Raw genomic sequence first — 19,336 nt, forward strand, 5'->3', positions numbered from 1 at the left:
GCATCTATCTTCCCATCCCTGACCCGTCCGTCACATAAAGGTCCTTCCAGGCCTCAAAGGGGAGAAGATGCTTTAAGGACAGACTGGCCAGCCCGCATGAGGAGTCAGAGCTTCGCCGGGTCGGGGGGGGGGGCACCGCACGGGCTGACCCCAGAGGCTGCCTCCTGTCCTCCCCACCGCCCACTCTGGAAGGACCAGGTCTGGAGCTCAGGACATGCGCCTCCAGAGAGAAACCACCCTGGGGACTAGTCACAGTATTTTAACTAGCACTTTAGATATGTTCCCAGGAAAACAGGCTTTGACCGGGCAGCGCCAGGCCCTAACAGCTCTTGAAACATGACTTCTGGGAGGAACACGTTCCAAGGACCGATGTATCATTGCACCAACTTCACCAAACAGGCTGCGCACCCCCTAGTCACACAGGAAATTAAACTTCCTATGCATTTCCTACAAGGAAAGGGGTAAGCAACATAAACCCCTTCCACCCACGTCAATGGCTCAGAGAGGAGTTGTCCAGAGGCACCGATGGGGAAGGTCTGGTCCTCACCCCGTCAGGCCTGGAGATCGTGGCCACGAGCCACTTGTCACGAGGCCAGGACTCGCGTGAACAGAAGGCGGCGTGTCCCAGGCCTCTTGGGTGGGAAGGCGGTCACTGTGGTGCCAGGCAGGCCCTCTCCACCAGCACCGCCAGCGAGCCGCCAGGCTGTCCCTAGCAGGACGGGCCTGAGTGGGGACCCAGTGGGGTGGGGACCTGCCACCGGGCGGCCCAGGCCTCACTGCTCAGGATGTAGTCTGGGAACAAAGAGGGTCCTGGGGAGAAGTGCCATCACTTTGGACAAGTGGGATGAACTGGCTCAGATCGTGGGAGAAGCAGGTCTGTCCTCCACCTCTGCGCATTACAAACTCCGTAAACTCCGGGAGGACGTTCTTCTTGTTCAGTCGCGCCATCTCCTCTAAGAATTCCGACGGACGCCCTGACAGCAGGTGGGCCTTCGGGGCCCCAGGGGAGAGCCCTGTCACCCGGGAAAGCCAGGAACCACCGGGGCTCACGTCCCCCTGGGCCGTGTCTCACAGCTTTGGCTTTTCCTTTAAATGTGAACCAGCGGCACCGCTCAGGTAAGCGCCAGCCCCACAGGAGGACAGGTGACACGGCGGGTGACGTGCCCCAGCAGGGCCGCCACCCCTGCCCGGGGGAGCGCTGGGGGAGAGCAGGATCCGTGGACCTGCGGCCGGCTTGTCTTGGCTCCCAGCCTCGCTCCTGCAGGTGGCTGGATGGCTGGTGTCCTCTGAACGCGTTGCCTAACTCTGCTCCTGGCTTTGCAGTTGAGGCCACCGGGCGGGGCAAGCACGGCCTGTGCCACAGAGGAGAGCCGGGGGCCTGAGAGTGACTGGAGGTCGCAGGCAGAAGGCGGCTTCCAGGACAGCCCGACTGCAGGGCAGCGCGTCACACCCCCTTGGGGGTCGGACCCAGGGACCTCCGCAGGACAGCTGCCCTGGTGCCCCAGCAGGGCCGGGCCAGATGCTCGGGGCGAGCTCATGGGAGCCGACAAGGCTCAGCCCTCGGCCTCCTGAGACTCTGAAGCTGCCCTCACGCAGCCTTGAGATGGTGCTTCCGTCAGAGAAAGAGAGGAAGAGAGGCTTCTCAGGGAGTCACGCTGGAACCAGGCTTTCGAGCTAGAACTGAGGGTTTGAAGTTTGGGGGAAAGGAGAAAGTCGTGTCTCTCCCTGGAAACCGTCTTTAGCTGTAAACCTGCCCAGCTCGACAGCGGGGCCCTCGGGGGGGACGAGTCTGCACCTCGCACAACGGCTTTGGCTTAACTGCCTGACTGTTTCTGGGAAACAGTAAAACTCGCATGTGTATAGAAAACGATAACATAAACCCCAACCGAACGAGCTCGCCTGATGGAAAGGACTTCAGATCTTAAAAAATCGTTTTCATATTGTCTAAATCCCCGAAGTCTGAGCCCAGGCTCAGCTGGGGGCTTCCCGAGAATCACTGCTTGTCAACACGTCCCCGCAGAAGCCAGGCTGTTTACCTCAGCACGTCTGTCAAGTCGGCCGGTCCCAGCGCTCGGCCAACACCCCCGCCCACCGGACGGGGAAGCTTTGTGCGCACACACGCCTGCGGCCCGAACGACGCAGCGGACCCACGCGTCAGCCTGGCGGAGACGATCAGTCAAACTGATGGATCTGCTGCCTGCCGTGGCCGGCTCACTCCCTCTCCCCTTTCCCGTGCACGTCCGTGGGGCTCGCGTGCTCGGTCATCAAACCCAGAATCAGCAGGTCTTGTGTCACAAACCTTCAGCCGATCAGAGAGGTGCACAGGGCGCTACTGGGGGGGGGGGGGGAGCTTTGTCACAAAGAGTCCAAGACGCACGGCTGCGAAGACGCGGCCAGGGAGCCCTCGGCTGCAGCGCACTTGGACCTGCGTCTCCTCGAAGGCGCTGGGGGAAACCAAGGCTGTCTGGGCCCAAGGCCTCGACTCCCACATTGCTACCATCAACTTTCATCGGTGAACGATCTTCTGAAGCTGCCAAGTTCACCGTGCAGGTCCCAAGACTCCCCTCCCCGGGGGCGGAGTATCTCCACACTCTGCTGGGTAGGGGAGAGCCAGCACTGTTCCCTAAGTGCCCACCGGAGTCACAGGGGGCTTGGCCACCGACTTGTGGAGGGGACGACATCACCAGATGACACACGTGGAAGCTCTAGCCGCTTGGGACGAGCATTTAGGAAATACACCCCACAGAGGACACCGGAGCCCAGCGAGCACACGGGGCCAGCGGGGCACGGGGCGAGCCCCACTGCGGTTTGACTCGCTCGGCGTGGACGCCTGGGGGGGAAGGATGAATGCCCGGAATCACACGCTTCCCCGGGGGAGAACCAGCCTTCGTCTGACTCTCAACGAGGCTGAGGACAGGTGGGGAGAGCCGAGTTGGCTGTGTCACCCGACGGCAGACGGGGTGCCGCTGCCCCGACCGGGGACCCACCCCGTCCCTGAAGAGGCCTGGGCCCTGCACTGTGCGCCTGCTTGGAGGATGCGCCCCAGAAAACTGCACTTTTACCAGCTTCCCGGATCCCAGGCTGGGAGCCACGGGCGAGGGGCCGCCCTTAACAGCACGCCTGCATTCTGCTCACTGCCGGAGGGGACAGTTCACTTTTAACTGGTCTCTGGTCACTTCCCTAAGGGCACGGGTGGTGGGAGTTGTACACCCAGAACAGCACTGGCTTTTACATCCAAAGTGAAACACATCGCTGGGGAGTGAAGGGGGAACCCGTTTTGCTGCTGTTGGCAGGGAACCCGCCCCCCCACAGCCTGCAATTTGGGGTACGCCTCACAACTCCCACAGCTCAGCCCACCTTGCTTATCTCTGTGCTGCCAGTCCGTCTGCACCCGAGACCGCCGGGGCACCCTGGTTTCCCCCTTAAGTGCCTCGGGAAGGCTGGGAGAGCCATCTTTGCAGTCAGCTTGCGTGAGCCGGCCTCACGGGATGACGACATGGGACAGGAATGTGCCGGCACCAGGCGGCCTCGGGACAGTCACCCCAGAACGTGCCCCACAAACCTGCTCCAGCCCCTCGCCCCAGGTCTGCCGGCACCCGACACGTGTCCTCTGTTTAAACTTCCACGACCCCCTCTGAGTCCCTCCAACACCTGGATGGACAGACGCCCCCGAGAGAGAAGGGAGAGGCCTGGGGCTTCAGGGCGGGCCCAGGGGTGCTGACTAACGCAGGCACGTTAATCCAGAGGCCTGGGGAGTTTCTGCTGGTAACAATCACACGGATTCACGCCAATTTGGCGTCTTTGATTGTGCGCTCTCAGCGTGCTTCAAACAGGCGTTTACCCTCCCAGCACTTTTGTGCGGTTGAGCACAACACCATTCACTTAGACGCCCGGGCAGCGGGCGGTGAGTCGGGCTCAAGAGGAAGATAACGGAACGCCCGGCTTTCAAGTGCGGCTCTGTCTTCACTCCCGATCGCCCGGCCACGAGTCTGCCCGTGCCTCCTCGAGATGAACAGACCAGCGCGGCACCGATGGTCTCCGTGAGCAGCCACGGCTGCGCCTCTGGTCCTCAGTGCGCGTCCGGCACCAGGTGCCCAGACAGAAGGCGCAGGAAGGCTGCCGCCTCGCCTGGACTCAGGCCGAGAACCAGGCGCACAGGTCACGTCTGCGCCCGTGACACACAGACCCGGGCGTGAAGTCCAGGTGTCTGGAAAAATTGTAAAGACCGAGCAAGGAGGACAGAAAAGAGACTGAATTGCTTTAAAAAAAAAAAAAGAGCCACATCATGAAAAATGCAGAAAGAATGCAGAAAGGGAAAGGAGAGTGTTTCCAGTGTGAAATGGGTGTTTGGTTTGGATTTTGGAGGAGGCTGGGAGCAGAGCCCCCTGGGGTTATCAGCTAGGGCAGGGGAGGAGGGGGTCTGAGTTGGACACACGGACACGGCGCCAAGCGGACACAGACGGGCAGTGGTCCCTGCCACAGAGCGCTGAAAGCGGTGGCCACGGCACCGTGTTCACCCCAAACTGATCGCGCTGTGAGCAGGGGACGATGAGGGCCCAGCCACGCTGAGAGGCTGCTGGACGGGGAGAGACGCGGACAGGCAGGTGGCCGCTGGGGACAGACGTCAGGCTTCCGTCTGTATTTAGTCACACAGACCCGATGACCACAGGGAAGGGCTGGCCCTCCGCAAACACATTCAAGAGGAGCGGGGCGAGGGCCACGCCCTCAGCACCGCGGTCCAGAGGGGGTGAGCCGACCGGACTCGCCGACGGGCTGTGGAGGTGTCGGGTGCCTCTCCCTCCCTCTGGGGTGGGGCGTGGCCCGCCGGGCTGTTTGCCGCGTCCCCTCCCTGGGCAGCCAGGGGAGGGGGCCGCGCCCTGGGACCCGCCATCCCCACTGGGGGCAGGTGGGAGGTGATTCACACCCAACCCGAGAACAGGCCCCCATCCCGGATGCACAGCCCACGGGAAAGCGGTTCCTCTGTCCTCTCAGGGCCCGCGCTCGGCGTGAGGACCCACAGGAAAATCACAGCCACTCTGCCCACACCCTCGCTCTCTCCTTCCTCCTCATCGCACCCACGGACCCACGGACTCTGACTCCCGCACGTGTCAGCGTAAGTGACACTGCCAGCAGGAGCTGCCCTCGCCGGCCACTCCCCTCACCTGGGAGCCGGAGCCCCACTGAGACGGGGGCGGGAGGACCGGAACGTGGATTTGGCTTCAAGGTCGGACACACAGACGCAGTGCGAACCTGCCCACGCCCGTCCGGCCATGGGCTCCCGGGTGGGTCTGGGTGATCCTGCCCGCAGCCGAGCTGTCTGGAGAGCACGACAGGCTCTCTGAGGGGCAAACGTGCGCTCCTCAGGTTGTCCCCGCCTGTGCCACCCAGAGCCGCCCGCCGTCACTCCTGCCCCAAGGCCCGGGCGGGAACCCCACGCACAGTCCAGGGGGACCCGTGCCTGAGGGGCCGGGAGGCTTCCCCTGGGCTGACGTGTGCACGGCCCTGGAACCAGTAACTCCCGTGTCCTCAGTATGCCCACTGAGGCCGGCGGGAAAGTGTCCCGCCCTGCGTGACCATGGGAACAACAGAAGAGCTGTCAGGAGCTCTGAGGAGATTTGGGGAAGTCTGAGGACTGGGAATAAAACAGCTGAGACTCAGGCCTTTAAAACTCATAACGCAAGCCGGCAGCACATACTCAAATGACCACTGTACTTTCTTTGAAATTTCAGGATTTCAGGAAGGGATACAGACCTTCCCATCTTCCAAAACTAAAACTAAAGCAGCAGCAAGTATTTCTCTTCAACATCTCCTTAACTGGCCTTCGTGAGCCGTGAGCCTGCCACAGTCCCAGGAGCTGCACAGGGTGTCAGACGGTCCAGCTCGGCACTTCTCCGCTGCTGACCCGCTCTCCAAAAGCACCAGAAACCACCAGAAACCACCCGAACATCAAACCTTCGGGGTCTCCGTAGCAGCACTGCCCACAGAACTGATTTCATTCTCAACAAAATCCCTGTGAAACAGGGAGATGTTTCATTCTAAAGTGGAAGAATATGGTTAAAAAAAAAAGCCTGTTTAGACGGACCTTCTGGGAATGACAGTTTGAGGACCCGTGTTTATGAGACGAACTCATCTCTCTCATGAAAGAAAGGCCGTCCGGATCCCCACGTGGCCCTTCGATCATCAGAACAGCTGCAAAGCGTCTAAGGTTCAGTCTCAAGCACAAGACTGGTTTAAGAAACTTGAAGGAACAGGGGAGAGGACAGCGCGGAGTGTGACCGGCCAGTGGTCAGAGACCGTGCGTCAGAAGACAGGTGGCTTCGTGGCGCTTGAGGACAACACGGGGCTGGTTCTGAGACTCACGCGGCCAGGAAAGAGAAGGCGGGGATGCACGAGGAAGGAGACGGAAGGAAGAAAGCACAGGGTCCCCGCCCGCGGGGCACCCCGGGGCGCCTCCCGTCCCCCGCGAGGGCTCTGTGTCTCTCGTTCAAACCACAAGCCCCCCCAGGCGCCCCCCCCCAAGGACCCCCACTGCTGTCCCACGCCTGCTGCTCCCTCAGACCAGCCACGTTCCACGGCGTTCTCAGCCGCCCAGTGCGTGTTAGCTGTGTTTTGAGTGTAACGAGCACATTATGACACGTAAAACCGCCCTTCACTGGAGTCCGCCACCTCTTCTTGAGAACGTGCCTGCCACCCAGCGGAAAGCGCCGTGGCCCAGCGAGGGGCCTGGTGACTAAACTCCCAACAGAATCCCCCGTCGTCCAAGACCCGTCGAGCCTCTAGAAGATACACAGCGTCGTCAACACCTTGATTTTAGTCCAGTGAAACGCAACGCAGACCTCCGACCTCTAGATCTCCGAGATAAAGAATCTGCGCAGTTTTAAGCTGCTAAGTTTGTGATAATTTGTTACGACGGCAGCAGGGAAGCAAGACAGATTTGAGGCTGTAAAGGTGACATCCGGCCAGCTCTAAGAGCAAGTGCAGAGAGAGAATTTGCAGGAGCATTTCCGGGGAGGAGGGGGTGGGGTCGGCAGATAAGGGAGGGACGCGGTCTGGGGTCTTCTCTTTGGCAGTTGATCTCTGGCCTGTGAGCGATACCTAAATTCTGGGAGCAGCCACGGAATTTGCTGGCTCTCAGGCCTGGAGAGCCTCCGGGGACGCAGAGTGTAGGCAGAATCAGAGAAGGTCGCCCACTCCACGCCCCCTCTCTCACCACCCTCACCGCTTCCACCCCTGGGGCAGGAGATCAGGGCTGGCGGTGCTGAGAGCCAACATCCTTTCTGCAGGAAGCTGTCCAGGTACAGAAGTGAACATTTAAATCAAAGAAAACCTCAGGAGCAAAGGGCTCAGGGAGTCCGCTCAGATGTCTTCTGATACTAGCGATGCCACAGGAGAACCTGACGGTGATGATGACGATGATTAAGATGATGACAGTAACAAAGGCGGCAACACGCAGCGCCAGGCACCTGTACTTACGGGAGCCCTTTCATCTTGGAGAATTCTCCAGCGCGTCGCATCCGGCCTTCCAGGGCACATCAATTTGAAATGAGGTCTCTGCTTACGTCTGAAATTCAGTTTTGCCTGGACCGAGATGGCAATCACTGCCAGCTAATGGCAGCTCTTTGGTGTCAGTCTTTTAAGCCTCGAGGAGCCTTGAAGACAGGGGATAATTACCGAGGGCGAAGGCACTTTAGTCAGCCCTATGGCTTGTGGATACAAATGCTTAGTGTGTGAATTCGTAACCGACTTCTTCACAACCTGTTCCTGAGATTTAACTCCTGCATCCACCCAGCTCCTGCCTCCCACACCTGCCTCCCCCAGTGCTCCTCCCAGGGCCTCACTTCTCCTCCTGCATGTCTGGCCCTAAACCTCACCTCCCTACACCAGCTCCCAGCGCCAGCTCGATGCCCCCACTGCAAGTGAGACCTCTCCCCGGGCCCCTGGGGGGGCTTTGGCATCTAGGCCGCCACCACCATTCATTGCTAACCCGCACATCCTGCCCGTCCACCACGGCACCATCCGACCTGGTCCCCAACCCCTGGTCCCCCTCCCTGCAACATCCTGGCATCTCTCTCTGTGTTTCTCGCCTCCACTGCCCCGGTTCAGTGAGCTCCCCTGGTCCCGCCCTGGACTGGCCCACAGCTCTGCGCTGCCCCCTCACCTGGGGACAGTCACTGTCGGACAGGGGCCTCCCCTCGCCCGCCCGCGTCCATTCCACGGTGCTACGAGAGCTCATGTCCACAGCAGGAACTCAACAGACACTCCTTTTGCAGTAAATCTCTAAGACCGCAATCACATGAGGATACTCTGTTTTATAAACACTGACATCTTCTGAGAAGCTGAAGGGAAATGAGAATTGTATTTTATGTGCTCACGATGAATGCCTACTTAAAGGATTGCTGTAATGAATGCCAAAAACTGGAGAAACCTTCAGGACCTGCGGTATTCTCACACCAGGCGTCACGAAGCCGCGCGCGCCTCCCCCACCAGGGACGCCTTCTGCAGCGTCACAAAAGGCAAGGCTGCAGTTTGCCCTTAAGTACAGTCTGTTCTAAACAGTGGTGAATGGAAGCAGGGATTTACCGCCAGGCCAAGCACACGAGGTGTAACCGCGTAGGAGAGAGCCGCGCTCGGAGTCAGCAAGGCCATCAGCTGCGCACACGACCTCAGAGATTTCTGACAACGGCTGCCAAGCGCGCGTCAGCTGCGCTGGCAGGTGCGACAGTGAGCGAGGAAACCGGGCTGCAGGAGTCCGGGGTGTGGGTGCGAGGCCGGGGCGGCTCGAGGGCGAGGCCCAGGCCGGCAGGAGCCCCGGGCAGACACCGGGCACAACGTCGGAAGGGCTGGCCTTGCTGGGAGCGTAAAGCAGAGCAGAGCAGGAAACAGGAAGAGGGACAGTGTTACCTGTGAGGGCTCCGGGAACAGAGTCCTGAACTACTGTTACTTCAGAAGTTAGATACGGCTGTTCGAGCAGGGAGACCACTGCCGAGCTGCGTGAAAAGCAGGCAAAGAGCAGCCAATCGGGGCTTCTCAAATTCTGGGATGGAGAGCTCACAGGCTGGGCCGGGCAGGGGATGAGGCTGAAGTGGGGAGGGCAGACCCCGCCTCCCGCAGGGCTCGGTCTGCAAGGCACCTGGGCCCCGCCCGGCAGGTGGACCCCAGCTCTCCCCCAGGGAAGCGGTTGCAGAGGCCCAGAGGGGCTTCCAAGATTCTGGAGCTTATTTCCCAGATGGCAAGAGGTCACCGCTACGATTACACATGAAGGCAGTCAGGACCTGGATGGCTTTCTGGGAAGAAAGGCAGATTTTACAGGAACTCCCTACTGGTGCCAGGAATGCAAGCGTCTGCAGTAAGGATGCTAGAGAGTTTCCAGGATGCGCAAAAAAACATTTCAAATAAGGGAAGGCACATAGCTATGCCCAGTCACAGAGACCTTCGAACCTGTAATGACATCATCCTAATCTGGATCTAATCGTAACAGCTTCAAGGAAAACCAGGAGGAACTTGGGGGCACTCCAGTCGGGACACAATTATTATCTCATTAGGGACGAGACATTCTTGAGGGGACAGTGGCCAAGGGAAGGACACAGGCTTTGGGAGGAATGTTATCGCTCTGGGGGCTTCGCAGGGGTCCTGTGAAGTATGGGGTCCGCCCCCTGGAATAGCTGAGGATCGCTGAAGAGACTGGAACTTCAAGCTCTGCTGGTTAAGTCCAAGGAAGGGAAAGGGCAGGCGAGGCCAGTGCGATTAAGGGAGGATAGAAAGATCACTGCGAGGAGCCAGGAGCGAGGCCGAGAATACATAAACAGCGACTTAGAGACACAGACTATCTGTAAAGCACAAGCAGTGAGAAGTTCAGAGAACTAGAGCAGAGGAAGCACTGGGGGCGGCACTGGCGGCCGGACTCCACACCCCCGCGGTCTGGCGGCCCTGAAGGCAGAGGGTGTGGGGATGTGCAGTTTCAAGCCCACGGAGCCAGCCACCCAGCCTCCCCCCGGACCGGCCCAGGGACCAGAAAGGGAGGGACTCGCCCTGCACCGGCTCCCACCCGTGGGAACCTGGAGGGAGCAAAGCGGAGTGGGGGTTGGTGAGAGCGGAGGGGTCAGGAGGGCGGGGTGGGGGGGGCGGCAGGAAGGGAGGGTTGGAGTTCCTGCTCGGCGGGTGGGAGGCGTGAGGAGGCGGGAGGGAGGAGAGGCCCAGTCTCCGACCCCGTGCGTGGAGGTGGCGGGGCAGCGCTGACTGGTGTGTGTACGAGCCTTCTGCCCACAGATCAGGTTCCTGGGGTCTGGAAAGTGTTACGCAGCTGTATTCCAAACAGGGCCAGGAGATAGCCTAGCAATTATGGGCCATTTAACTCAACAGCATTTACAGGAAAATATTAGGAAAAGTTTGCTGAGAGGACAACTCGACAAGCACACGGTAATCTGATTAGAAACAGGCCGCGTGTTTTTACTGAAGGAAGGTGTCCGTTTTGAGCAGCTTGCTGGGTTTTGAAGTCGCTACTCTCCCAGCTCTAGAATTTAATCAGGATTTCTTCTACTGTCTGTAAAGAATGGGACTAAACGTTATGTGGCTAAGCAAATACAACAAACGCCAGGCACAACTAAGCACATTAGAAGTACCGCAGCGCGAGAAGTGCACGGCAAAGGAAAGGACCCCACGAGGAGGAATTCAGTTCCGTCGCCGGCAGAACTTAAATTCAGGTGTTTCGGAACAACAGGTGACTTCGATGCTGACCTGTGGATGCGTTTCCCATGCCCCTTCCTAAAACGCGCTGCAGAAACAAGTTTCACTGAAAAACAGAAAAAACCTGGTTTTCTCTTTTTTTACGTGGATTGACCGCTGGGTGTGGTCAGAGATTTGGCACATTAGGGTGAATGCTCCTTAGTCCGACTTCTGTGAAGTTTCCAAGTTGAAAAATCTCAAACAGAAAGAAAGCATCTTTGTGGCTATTTTGAGTCAATAGGTCAGGACTGACTTCCCACAGTTACACAATTCCACCGCACAGCTGCTGAATCTTCAGACAGAGGATCGGAAAGGGCAAAAACCAAGATAAAGCAAGAATAAAAAAGCCAAAGCGTGTGCGTGCACGTCACTGTCTGCTGCAAGCTCTGATCCTACCATGCTCTCTATTCGCTTTTTAGTGGTAAATGCGCGCCATTCACCGACGATGTCATTCTGCTTGGAATAAGGACTGGGTGTGGTAACCGAGCCGCACCCTCCACCTACATCTCCAGGGGGCGGGAGGGCTGCGCCTCGTCTTTGCTGAATTCTTAGGGTCTATCACGGGGTGTGGCAAATTCTTGCTGAATGAATAAATAAATAACAACATAAATATTGGGTATTTTACTGTAAGCCAGACACTGTTCGGAGGAGCATTTTGTATCACCGACCCCATCAATTCTCCAGCAACTCTTTGGAAGAGATTCTATTAATTTTCTAAGTTAGCTAATTAACTAATTAAATGGAGGCACTGTGATTGAACCCAGGACCTCGTGCACGCTAAGCACGCGCACTTCCGCTGAGCTATGCCCTCCCCTCAAAGAGGTTCTACTCTTAATCCCATTTTTAAAGACAGGCGAACAGAGGCACTGTGGAGGCACCTGCCTCGGGTCACCACCTGGCGAGGGACAGCTTTGAACTCAGCGGTCAGCGCCACTGCTTGTCCAGGTGTGGACGCAGGTGGCGAGGGCTCTGTGCACATGGACACATGCAGAGAACACTGGGGACAGGCCAGGAGGCTGGAGAGGCACAGAGCTCCAGTACTGACATCGCCATCACCAAATGCTGGGATGCAGGGGCGATGGGAGCCTGAAGGTCTAATGTCCGGGGTCAAGCTCTGCATGGCGGCAGAACTCCCAGACATTCAAGGGAAGCCCAGAGCTTTGCAGGGAGGGAACACAAATCGGTTCTAACTGAACGCCAGGGTCCTCTTGTTGGCGCAGGAGCAGGCCTGAAGGTTCTGTGGTGGCAAAGCCCACAAGGAAAGCGCGATCAGCCCTGAGGTCGGCTCCCTGGGGGTCGCCCTGGGGGTCGCCCTGGCCCACCACAGGTGAACAGCCAGCCTTGGTCTGACTCTCATTCAAACGACAACCCAGAGCTTTACCTCCCTGGGTCTGGCTTAAGGATGCTGGTGTTCCGAGGCCTGAGATGTCCTTACTGCTCCCCACCGCTCCTCCGTTTTCTTCACGGTTATTTTTTCTTTTGGTCATCCTTGGAGCCACCTGACTGTAAGATCTAGCTTATGCCTTTGGCTTCGGAGTGGCCCACGTGCTGAGGATGCGAGACAGGCCAGTCAGGAGAACACACTTCTCTAGAACTCGAGGAAGAATGAGAAGTTGCCAGAAGCACCGGTGGGATGGACTTGACCCAGAGAAGGGGGATCACGACTCAGACGCGGGAGAACGGCTAGGCCACCCCATGTCCAGGGGTTTGCAGGATTCATGCCCACGACTCCCTGGAGCTGTCGGCCCCGAACCTGTGCGTGAGCTCCCTCCCGGGGCGGCCTGCCGTCCCGGTCGCCCACCTCCGGGGTGGCTCAGCGGAAGGCTAAGTCAATCCAAGTTCTGGGAAAACCACCGCTCTGAGAAACGAGGTTAAAAGTGAGGTCTGCCTGTCGGCGAGGAGCCCACCCCGCAGACCGAGGCCGAGAGGCAGGGACGGGACGAGTGTAGCCTGCAGGCTGAGAAAGATGAAGCGCAGCGGGAAGTCCACAACCCAGCAGTGTAGGGAATCGGAGGAGAGTGAGAGCCGAAGAAAAAGCAAGCCTGTGAAACAGGACGGGGCTCTGACGCGCAGATGACCCCCTGGCAGACGGACCTGCACGACGGGTGTGGTGGTGACGTTTCTATGAATCAAAGAAACGTGGGGAGAGTCTCAGCAGGAAGCAGGGTCGGCCGGACTCGGAGGACCGTCTCATTAGCCCAAGGGCCCTTTTCTTGTTCGGCGAGCCCTCTCGTCCTATCCTCAGCCCCACGCCTTGCCCAAGGAAGAAGACTGCCAGGCCACTCTTACGACTTCCTAACTTTTGAAACTATTTTGAGAAAGGAGAGAGAGGGGGCCGCATTTCAGCTGTTGAGAGGGTCGCAGTTTCTGCTGGATCAGGAATTCCCCCCCACGGGATGAGCCGGTTCAGGGCATCTCAGAGCTCAGGGAAGGGGCGGCTGGGGCACCCCTCTCGAAGAGATGGGGCTCCAGACAGGCCCTGCTGTGTCGGCGGGTGTGCCCCCCGCCCCCAGCACATCCTCTCCCGGGTGCACCCACCCCAGCAGCTCAGGGCACCACTGTTGGCAGGGAAGCCCCGCGTGGCCCGGCCTGGCAGGATGATGCCCAGCCCGAGCCCGCTCCCCTCGCGGCTGCTTGCCCTCCTTCACCCTCGTGCGGACGAGCGCATGGAATGAAGCTCCTTCTTTTGTCTGAAACGAGACCTTTCGAGGGGTGCTCAGTGCGGACGCGCTGACTTTCAGCCTTCCCTCCCCGGGCTGCCCGGTCCCGCAGAGGATGTACGCCAGACAGGAATGTGGTTCAAAACGCAGGTAGAACAGTCCAAAAGGATTCTCCCTTCGCAGTTAACAGACACTAGGCAATCACCAGGTTTGAGCACTTCTCTCTAAAGACACCTGCTTTCTGTCACCATTAGGGACATTTTGCACACTGAGTGTAGTCACCAGAGGGGGACCACAGTAATGTGACAACACCAAGTGGGAAGTTTTTATAATTGGGGAAAGCAGGAGGTTACCTTCTAACAACCTCTGCGTCATCTCTCACTGTGGGAAGTCCTGTATTTAGAGACACAGGCCTTTACCCACCACCCGCCCGTCCATCGTGTGTCAAGCTCTGAGTTTGTTATCGTCTAAGATACTGAAACGTCCTTATCCTCAAAGAGTTCACAGTTTGGAGAAACTCTTTGGAGAAAAACAAGAAAACAGGTGAGCACAATGAATTAAAACAGCTGTTGTGATATAGCTGCGTGCGGCGCATCACACGGACAGGGGAGGGCAGAAACTCCGGCGGTGGAACGATGTGGCCAGAAAAGGGTTCATGAGCAGGACGACACTGGAGCTGAGGCCTAACAAGTGTGCAGGGCTCCCGGCCTCGGGCTGTGAGTGCACGCGGGTGTGCAGGAGAGTGTGAGTACGTGTGAGTGTGCACGTGAGTGTGCGAGTGAGCGCCGGCCCCGGCAGCAGCGGCCCTCCTGGTCTCCAGCCCTGCAGGTCGCGGGGCCTGGGGAGGCAGACGTCCTGCAGGGACCCGGGCTCGGCCATCAGCCAGGGACTCAGCTGATGAGCTCTGCCTTTGACATGAACCTCCATTTCTGAAAGCAACCGTTTCCCTGGGTGTGTTGGACCCTGGTTTTCCTTTACTCAGCAGTGGATTTCATGGCGAGAAGAACATCTCAGATCCAGCCACCTGGACTCTGGTCTGGGAAGTGCGCACCGGAGGTGACAGAGGCCCGAGCCGTGGGGCGTGGCCGCGCGTGTAGGATTGTCAGAGAGCCTCCCCCCACCGCACCACTGGCGCAGCGTGGCCCCGCCCCACCCTGTCCACGTGGCCGCCCCGCCCATGTGGCCCCGCCCCGCCCACATGGCCCGCCCAGCCCGTGTGGCCCTGCCCCGCCCACATGGCCCGCCCAGCCCGTGTGGCCCCGTCCCGCCCCGCCCACGTGGCCCCGCCCCACCCACGTGGCCCGCCCTGCCCGGCCCCGCGTCCTCACCACTTCAGTGGGCCGGTAGTACTTGAGATCCACGGTCACGTGCACTTTGCCGGTCTCCTTGCATCTGCCCACCTCATTTTCATCCTTTCCTTCCCACCTGTAAAGGAGACAGACTCGGTCAGCCCCTAACTGCTCGGGAGCACCTGGCGGGGCTGCAGCCCCTCCCCCTGCGGGAGCGTGGGAACTCGGGAGTTGATGCTTCACCGAGTTTTAGGGCAACAGTGAACCAAAGCCTTTCCAGATCTATTTCAAAAAAGGTAGGGTTTCTACCCTCTTTAAAAAAAATCATGATGGGTTCAGAAGTTAAGACTTTAGAAATGAACAGATCAGCCAGAATAAGGAAATGGGCAACATTCAGGGATTTCAAAGATTTTGTTCTTTAGACTATGCTTGATAAAATCAATTACTATGAATTAATTCATGTCTTCTACTTTCCATTTTTGTAGTGTTAGGGATATTTACAGTAAATCCTGTGCATTCCATCTTGGAGTAAGTTTCAGACCCTACTTAACCATTCATTGCATCCCTTTCCTGCACACAAGTCCTCTCACTCTGCCAGTCAGGGTGGCCCCACAACACATCTCAGATGATGAAACCTCCAAAAACCACATAACGAATTGGCTCACTTCCCGCCAAGGGAGGTGTATCAGCATCTCGTCCTCCCCAATTCAGCTACTACGGTGTCTGAACTCAAGGTTTTTTCCTTAAACGTCCTCCCCAATTCAGCTACTACGGTGTCTGAACTCAAGGTTGTTTCCTTAAACGTCCTCCCCAATTCAGCTACTACGGTGTCTGAACTCAAGGTTTTTTCCTTAAACGTCCTCAGTTGACAACAGTTAAGGGTCAGCCGCCTGCTCCCCTCCCTTGTCATAAATTGAGGGCATATGTTCACCAGTTTCAAAACCAGCTTCTTGCTGGAGTTCCATTTTCCATCCTCATTTTTAAAGAAATGAAGCCACTGGCCTAAAGCTGACCTTTGGATTTCTACAAACTACAAACTAGTTAGCATCCAAACTAAAAAAAACACTATACAACTTGAATATTTTTACAAATGGAACCTTTGAGCAAAGAAAGAAAAGAAGTTACAAAGCAACGTTTGACTTTCATGCTTATCTTCAGTCAGAACTGGTTTGTCTTATCGGCTGGACATGAACCCTGTGACAACAGGACAGTCTGTGATCAAATCTGGATCAGGTCACGTGGGGATCAAAGGCCAGAATAGAGCATTAGTTACTTGACCATGTGGATTACGGTGTCACTGAGGATGGACATTCAAAGTTGATCATGGCTGGACTGTGGGCATAGGTTTGGTATCAGAGACATAAACTGGCCTCACAAGCTTTATTTCTGCTCCATCATTGGAATGTTCTAGCTTCAATTCACTTTTTTGACAGCATTGGGATAGTATTTCATTGTTGGAGAAGGCCACTGGGCCCCGCAAGGCTGGGGCCACCACGTGGAGAACAGGAAAGGTAAGTAGATTGTACTCTGAACCCTGAGACTCCTCGGCCCCAAGCCGGGTATTGGGGTCAGGCTGGTCCCCTTCTGGGGGGAGGCTGGGGTAAGGCTGGTCCCCTCCTGGGGAGAGACTGGGGTCAGGCTGGTCCCCTTCTGGGGGGAGGCTGGGGTCAGGCTGGTCCCCTTCTGGGGGGAGGCTGGGGTAAGGCTGGTCCCCTCCTGGGGAGAGACTGGGGTCAGGCTGGTCCCCTTCTGGGGGGAGGCTGGGGTCAGGCTGGTCCCCTTCTGGGGGGAGGCTGGGGTAAGGCTGGTCCCCTCCTGGGGAGAGACTGGGGTCAGGCTGGTCCCCTTCTGGGGGGAGGCTGGGGTCAGGCTGGTCCCCTAATGGGGGGAGGCTGGGGTCAGGCTGGTCCCCTTCTCGGGGAGGCTGGGAACTCTACTCTGGGCTTAGTCTCCATCTGAATGGCCCTTCTGAGCACCTAGAATGACCGAAAGCCACCACGCTCTAACCACGTCCTCAGCACCCCCGCCCAGCTCTTCAGTCCCCCACTTCTAAACATGAGCAGAAAGCCAAGGATTAGGAGACAGGCATGTGAGGAAAACCACACTTACGGAAGACACCAATCAGGCAACAACAGGCAAATGGAAAACAGCAGCTTGGAGGAAACAGAACAAACAGAGAAGGTAATTAAAAAACAGAACGGAATGAAAACTTCACACACACCATCGCTAATGTCTTCAGAGAAATAAGGGAAGACATCAAAGAAACCAAAGCCAACATGAAGAAGGACAGTTTGGGAAAAAAAAGATTTGTAAGTTGAAAAAAATTCAGAAAATTAAGAATTCAAGAGGAGATTTTGAAGATCAAATTAAAGAAACCTTCCAGAAAGTAGAGCAAAAAGATGTAGCTGTGAACAGGGAAGATAAAAATCGGAAGATGGCCTCAAGAGGTCAGTATAATAGGATTTCCAGAGGCAGAGTAAGGACAGAAGTTATCTTAAATGAAATCAGAAAATTGATCAAAGCAGAATATGCGTTTCCAGACTGAAAGGCCCTGCAGAGCACCCAGATTCCGGCCAGGACTAGATGCCAGTCCCACAGGGTCTCAGAGCTTGGGGACCGAGATGCCTGTGCAGGGGTCGTGGGGACAAGGAGGAAGAGTGGCCCGGGTTCCCACGGAAACATGAAAACTAAAGGCAAGGGAGCAGAGCTGCAGAGTTCTGAAGGAAAAGTACCTCCAACCTAGTAAATGCACCTCAGCTGCCTGACTGATTCTGAGGACGAACAGGGATACTTTCAGATGTGCTGGGGCAAAAAATGTTCGCTTCCCTGCAGCATTCGCAGGAGAGTAATCAAGATTGTGCTTCACCAAACCACGGAGTCTTTAAAAGGACGTTGGAAAGTAGGGGACGGCAACGGCCCACCAGTCCGGGTGGGATCAGGCCAGAAGGCTCCAGAGGGTCTGCTCCGGGAGACGTGCCTGACGGCGACCCAGGGGCCTGAACACCTTCTGGGTGACTGAGGGAAAGTGGGTGATAAGCACACAGAAAGTGAGGCTCACGGAGAAGGACAATGGTCAGCTCCACCGTAAGCAAGGGGCAGCTGTACAGAAAACAGGGCCGGTTTCCTGGAATGGAATCACTGCTCAGTCAGGACAGAGCGACACCGAACATAACCCACCGGGACCCAAACCACAAGAGGACAGAGCATGGGGCCAGGGCCACCGGGGCCAGAGCTCTGGCTTTGAAGAAGGGTTTCCCGAACAGATGCCTGCCTGGAGGGAGGGCATCAAGGACCAGCAATAAAAGCACATTATTCAGACACATGGAGGCAAATGCCAACGTGACCCCCTGGAAGTGTGCAACACTGTAAACAGGATCTCCAGAGAGAGAGGACACAGAACCACAGAGCAGGGCAAACGCTCATCTTGAGGAGAATCAGGACATTTACAGGAGCAGGAGCACATCTCCTGTCTCAGGGTGAAGGGCGGCAGGATGGCCCAGACGGCGGGTAGGACCAGCTGGGAAAGTGGGGGTGTGCAGGGTGAGACTGGTGGGGTTGGGCTGCTTCCTGCTGGTGATCAGAGTTTAAATTAGATGCTGCAGTAACCGGAGAAAAACAGTGAAGAAAAAAACCCCTACGAACAGGAGCTTCACATACAGCAGGGCTGTCGGCTGGGGCCCTGCTGATGCCAGGGGGCCCGCCAGGTGCCCACTGGTCCCTCCTCCCCGACGCAGCCTCCCCCCTACCCCAACCCGATCTCCCCTCCCCCCCGCCCCCCCACCTGGCCTATCCCCTCCCCCACCTGGCCTCCCCCTACCCACATCCAGCCTCTCCCTCCCCGACCCGGCCTCCAGGATGGGCGCGGGAGCAGCTGATGTTTGGAGCCACCATCAGTCCAGCTCCAGGCTCCTCCACGGAGGACACTGCAGGGCACATGACGGGGGGGAGGGGGATGTCTGGGGAGGGGCCCGGGCGTCAAGGAGGATTCCGGAGCTGAAGCAGGTCCCGGGGTGTTGGAAGAGCTGCTCTGATGGAGTGATGGGGGCGGGGGTGGAAGCGGATGAGGGGAAGAGGGAGAGAGGGAGGAGAGCCGACCCCTCCGCACCTTGTGGCTCCATGGGCGAGGAGGAGAAGGGTGCACTTCTTAAAGACGGGGAGGATCTGAGCACCTCACGATGCTGATGGTGGAGGAGGGCGGATGGCGAGTTTCTTGAGAAGGCAGGCGGAAGCCGAAGGCCAGGAGGAGGGACCGTCCCAGATACTGGCGGGGGCACCGGCCGGTGGAGCAGGGGTGAAGGGGACGGCGAGTCCCTTGTTTTAATCCCCAAGCCTGCTCTCACTCCTGAAAGGCAGCACCGGCGGGAAGATACGACTTGTGCACGTGGACGTGGAGACGCATACCGTGGAGACACGTACGGGGTCGGGGTGTGCCCATGAAGACGCGTGCACGTGGGGGCGGTGCCCATCGAGGCGCATGTAGGTGGAGACGCGTACGGGGGGAGTGTATGCCCATGGAGACATGTGCACGTGGGGGCGGTGCACATCGAAACGCATGTACATGGAGACGCGTACGGGGGGGGGTGTGCCCATGGAGACGCGTGCACGTGGGGACGGTGCCCATCGAGACGCATGTAGGTGGAGACGCGAACGGGGGAGGGGGTGTAT

General features: G+C 57.8%; 1 protein-coding gene across 4 annotated transcripts in view; it reads right to left on the reverse strand.

The window, feature by feature from the left end:
* Nucleotides 1–19,336, reverse strand: part of GMDS (GDP-mannose 4,6-dehydratase) — a 455,105-nt gene that overhangs the window by 44,938 nt on the left and 390,831 nt on the right. For all 4 annotated transcript variants that reach the window (XM_074347980.1, XM_074347979.1, XM_074347981.1 and 1 more), the window contains one exon: nt 14,711–14,807. In XM_074347980.1, coding sequence (XP_074204081.1) covers nt 14,711–14,807 — 97 coding nt within the window. The remainder of the gene's footprint in view (nt 1–14,710; nt 14,808–19,336) is intronic.

This window comes from Camelus bactrianus, chromosome 20 (assembly GCF_048773025.1).
Source record: "Camelus bactrianus isolate YW-2024 breed Bactrian camel chromosome 20, ASM4877302v1, whole genome shotgun sequence".
Classification (NCBI taxonomy): Eukaryota; Metazoa; Chordata; class Mammalia; order Artiodactyla; family Camelidae; genus Camelus; species Camelus bactrianus.